Source organism: Sinocyclocheilus anshuiensis, unplaced genomic scaffold (assembly GCF_001515605.1).
Source record: "Sinocyclocheilus anshuiensis isolate Anshui unplaced genomic scaffold, SAMN03320099.WGS_v1.1 scaffold472, whole genome shotgun sequence".
NCBI classification, from domain to species: Eukaryota; Metazoa; Chordata; class Actinopteri; order Cypriniformes; family Cyprinidae; genus Sinocyclocheilus; species Sinocyclocheilus anshuiensis.
Window position 1 is genome coordinate 319,225 of NW_015557102.1, and position 3,879 is coordinate 323,103.

The window sequence follows — 3,879 nt, forward strand, 5'->3', positions numbered from 1 at the left end:
GGGAAGAGTTTTTTCCGAAATGTATTATTTGGCCTTTTTTTTTTTTTTGAAAGAAATTAATCATTTAATTCAGCAAGGACAAATAAAATTGACCAAAAAAAAAAAATGTTAAGCAGCACAAATGTTTTCAAAATTGATAACAATTAGAAAGTTTATTTTAGAAACAATTAGAAATGTTTCTTGTGCAGCAAATCAGCATATTAGAATGATTTCTGAATGATCATGTGATACTGAAGACTGGAGTAATGATGCTGAAAATTTAGCTTTCCCATCACAGGAATAAATTACATTTTAAAATATTAAAATAGAAAAGTTATTATAAATTGTAATAATCTTTCACAATATTACTGTTTGTACTTGATCAAATGCTGACTTAGTGACTTTTTTCAGCAGCATTCAAAAATCTTTCTTACCCCAAACCTTTGATCAGAAGTGTACATTACTGTTCATGATTAAGACAAAGAACCACAATAAATATTGTTGTCTCTCACACAGGGATATGGAGGGTGCCGCAGAGGCTGCTATCGAGAGGCGTAATGAATCAGAGATCAGTACTGTTCTCTCACGCTGTTCAGCCACCACTGATCATCTTCTGATGGAACGTCTCAACCGTGCTAAAGCCACTGCTGTCAAAAAGTGAGCCTGTACACTTCTGTCCTGCTCAGCTCAACTGCATTTGCTGCCCAACAGTGAACCACTGTGCACCCATTCTCCTTTACAAAGCAGCTCGCAGCAGAATTTGCTTTCGGCGATGTAAATGACTCCTGATGTAATGGAACATTTTCATGAAAATTCTGCACAATGAAGGAAATGTGTTGGGTGGAGAGAAAAATGGACAGCAAGAAAATTGGCATGTCAGCAGTTTATGTTTTTGCTGTGTCTGTCAGACAGCTAGAAGCAGCTCCCATCTTGCACTTCCCTGTAAACCATAAAAACCTTTGTACCTATAACTGCATTATGAACCATTGTTTGTGTGTTGTATAATCATACTGTCTTTGATCGTATGTTCATGCCTGTGTTCTGTAGAGATTATCTGCCTTTATGAATATAACAAAACACTTACTTTAATTAAACCATGATTGGATACCAAAACGTGTTGAATGCAATGTGTGCACATAAATCACGCTATTGTTTCTTTTTAGCACAATCACGCTTTTTTCTCATCATGGGACTGAGGTCAAACTCCTCTCTTGCACTTTTAGCCTTATTTTAGGGTGTGTTTAAACGCATGAGCCCAGAGGGCGCACTATTGTCACTGTCACGTCACATTTCACTTACAGACGGAAGGAAACTTTGCAAAGTTGGAAACTTTTTGCAAGAACAGCGACCAGAGAGGAAAAGAGGATAAAGTTTAAAAAGGTACGGCAATAACAAACGTCTTGGTTTGCAGGAAATATGATGCGCAACACAAACTGTTTTCACAAAGCTGCATGCCGCCTTTATCACGTGATTTTGTAGTTCAGCCTTTCCAAAACACTTTACAGTTCTTCGTTTCGGTTTGTTTTGTTGGTGTAACTTCGTTAAATGAAACATCGAACAGTGTCTGGCTTAAAAATCGATATGTTCAGCTTTCACGCAGTTGCGGTTTGTTTTAAAACCAGTTTTCTAATACATAATCGATTAATGCTAATGAGTTTCCAGTGTATTTTTAATAACAGTTGCGTCGTGTATAGTATAGACACGAGCGTGATACACGACAAATTGTGAATGAGCAATGATTCATTTGTAACAGACATTCTGCATGACTGTCATTTAACATTAATTCGTCAGTGTCAAATGAATGATCGAGGTGATTACGGTTATGATTATGAATACACTTACATTGTATTAATATAACAATCAGCTGTCACATTCATTCGTGGCTCATAACTGAATTTATTGCGGTTATGTATGATGAACCATATTAAATGTATTTTTATAATACCAAACACTTTACATTAATGTCAGTAATGGTTAAACATATAATGCTCAATAATAATAGTATGTCAGTCGCTATCAGGGCGGCGTGTGTTTGGGGCAGGACTACATTTTTGCTCGACCAATAACAGACGGGGGCGGTGTTCTGGGGATACCGCAGATTTTTTTGTTTTGTTTTGTTTTTTTACACAAATTATTGTTTGATGTCACTGGCGCAGAAATTATACACTTCACCATCAACAGATCAGAAATTCATGTATACATAAAAATATAAGAGTTCGTTTAATGTTTATGTATGAATACATATCTATTTTTAGTGTTGTCAAATGATTAATCGCGATTAATCGTATACAACCGTTTTTTTACATAATATGTGTGTACTGTATATTTATTATATATATATGTACACACACATGTATATATTTAAGAAAAATATGTTATATTTGTATATTAAATAGTAATATAAATTATATAAATATATGCATGTAAATATTTTCAAAATATATAGGCTACTGTATGAGTGTGTATTTATATATATATATATATATATATATACATAATAAATATACACAATACACATATATTATGTAAACAAAAACTTATTTTGGATGTGATTAATCGCAACTAATCATTTGACAGCACTACTATTTATTTTTTATGCGTTTTTTAAGCAATGACCTTTTATAATGTCATAGCACAATGTTATAATCCCTGCTAAAATTAAGCTTCAAGTTTAGTTTGTTCTGGAGTGTAAACTACACCAGCATGTGTCTTCTTGTTCTGAACTTTGTTTTTCTTGATCTTAAGTAAGCAGTTTCTAAGGTAAAGGTTGTTTGAGGACATCATACAGTTACATGAACTGTACTTGTGTGTTTCAGGTCATGTCGTCCATAAAAGTTGAATGTGTTATCAAAGAACAGAACGAAGTCGGTGAGAGTCCGGTCTGGGAGGAGAAGGACTCCACTTTGTTGTACGTTGATATTATGGGTAAAAGGGTCAACCGGTGGAACTCACTGACCAATCAAATAGACAGTATTGCCACAGGTAAGCCTGAAGACATACAGTAAGTTTAGTGTGGGCTGCATTTTTAGTGACTTTCAAGGAAAATGCAACCAAATAATCAATCAATTCCCACAATAAAAATCATGTAGTCAGTGTTTTGAGTTTGCATTTTATTTAAAAGGTGCATTAGACATTGATTCAAATTAAATCATCATGCATTATAATGTTGATGAATTCAAATGTCTTATCTTTGCGCAGAGAAACTTGTAGGCTCTGTGGTTCCACGGCAGGCAGGTGGTTACGTCATCGCGGAGGGAACTCGGTTTGCATTTGTTGACTGGGTAAAGCGTTCAGTTACACCTGTCGCCAATGTGGATGACAGGGAAAAACCAAACACCCGCTTCAATGATGGCAAAGTAGATCCAGCTGGCAGATTTTTTGCAGGTACTGTGTGAGAGAAATCACATTTTCAAAAGCATATTTTCACTCTGCATATGTAAAGTATAAGAAAATTGAAAGTATTATCTTGTGACAGTTGTAATTTTGCAATTTTTTTTTTACAGAATTTACAGAAGCCGATAATAGTTTCTGGCTGAATTTAAAGATGTAGTCCACCCAAAAATGCTAATTTTGTCATCATTTACTCGACTTTATGTCATTCCAAATATGTATGCATTTTTTCTTCTGCTGAACACAAAAGAAGATATTATGAAGAATGTATGAAGAACCAAACAGTTTTCTTTCCCAATGATTTCCTTTGTATGCATACAAGTCAATGGGAACAGAAACTGAAGAAAGAAAGTCATACAGGTTTGGAATGACATGGGGGTGAGTAAATGATGACAGAATTGTCATTTTTGGGTGAACTAAACCTTTAATTCTTTAAAGGGGTGGTTCACTGTTTTTTTTCCTAGGCTTGATTGTGTTTATGGGGTGCAGTCTAACATGTGTTAATGCTTC

The 3,879-nt window shown here is 34.8% G+C and overlaps 1 protein-coding gene and 1 pseudogene across 1 annotated transcript in view; both read left to right on the plus strand.

The window, feature by feature from the left end:
- Positions 1 to 640, plus strand: part of LOC107677534 (vacuolar protein sorting-associated protein 16 homolog) — a 12,302-nt pseudogene extending 11,662 nt beyond the window's left edge.
- Positions 641 to 1,229: 589 nt separating this feature from the next.
- Positions 1,230 to 3,879, plus strand: part of rgn (regucalcin) — a 9,014-nt gene continuing 6,364 nt past the window's right edge. The window contains exons 1-3 of the mRNA XM_016472560.1: positions 1,230 to 1,359; positions 2,796 to 2,961; positions 3,178 to 3,363. Of these exons, the coding sequence (XP_016328046.1) occupies positions 2,799 to 2,961; positions 3,178 to 3,363 (349 nt within the window). The 5' untranslated portion in view covers positions 1,230 to 1,359; positions 2,796 to 2,798. The remainder of the gene's footprint in view (positions 1,360 to 2,795; positions 2,962 to 3,177; positions 3,364 to 3,879) is intronic.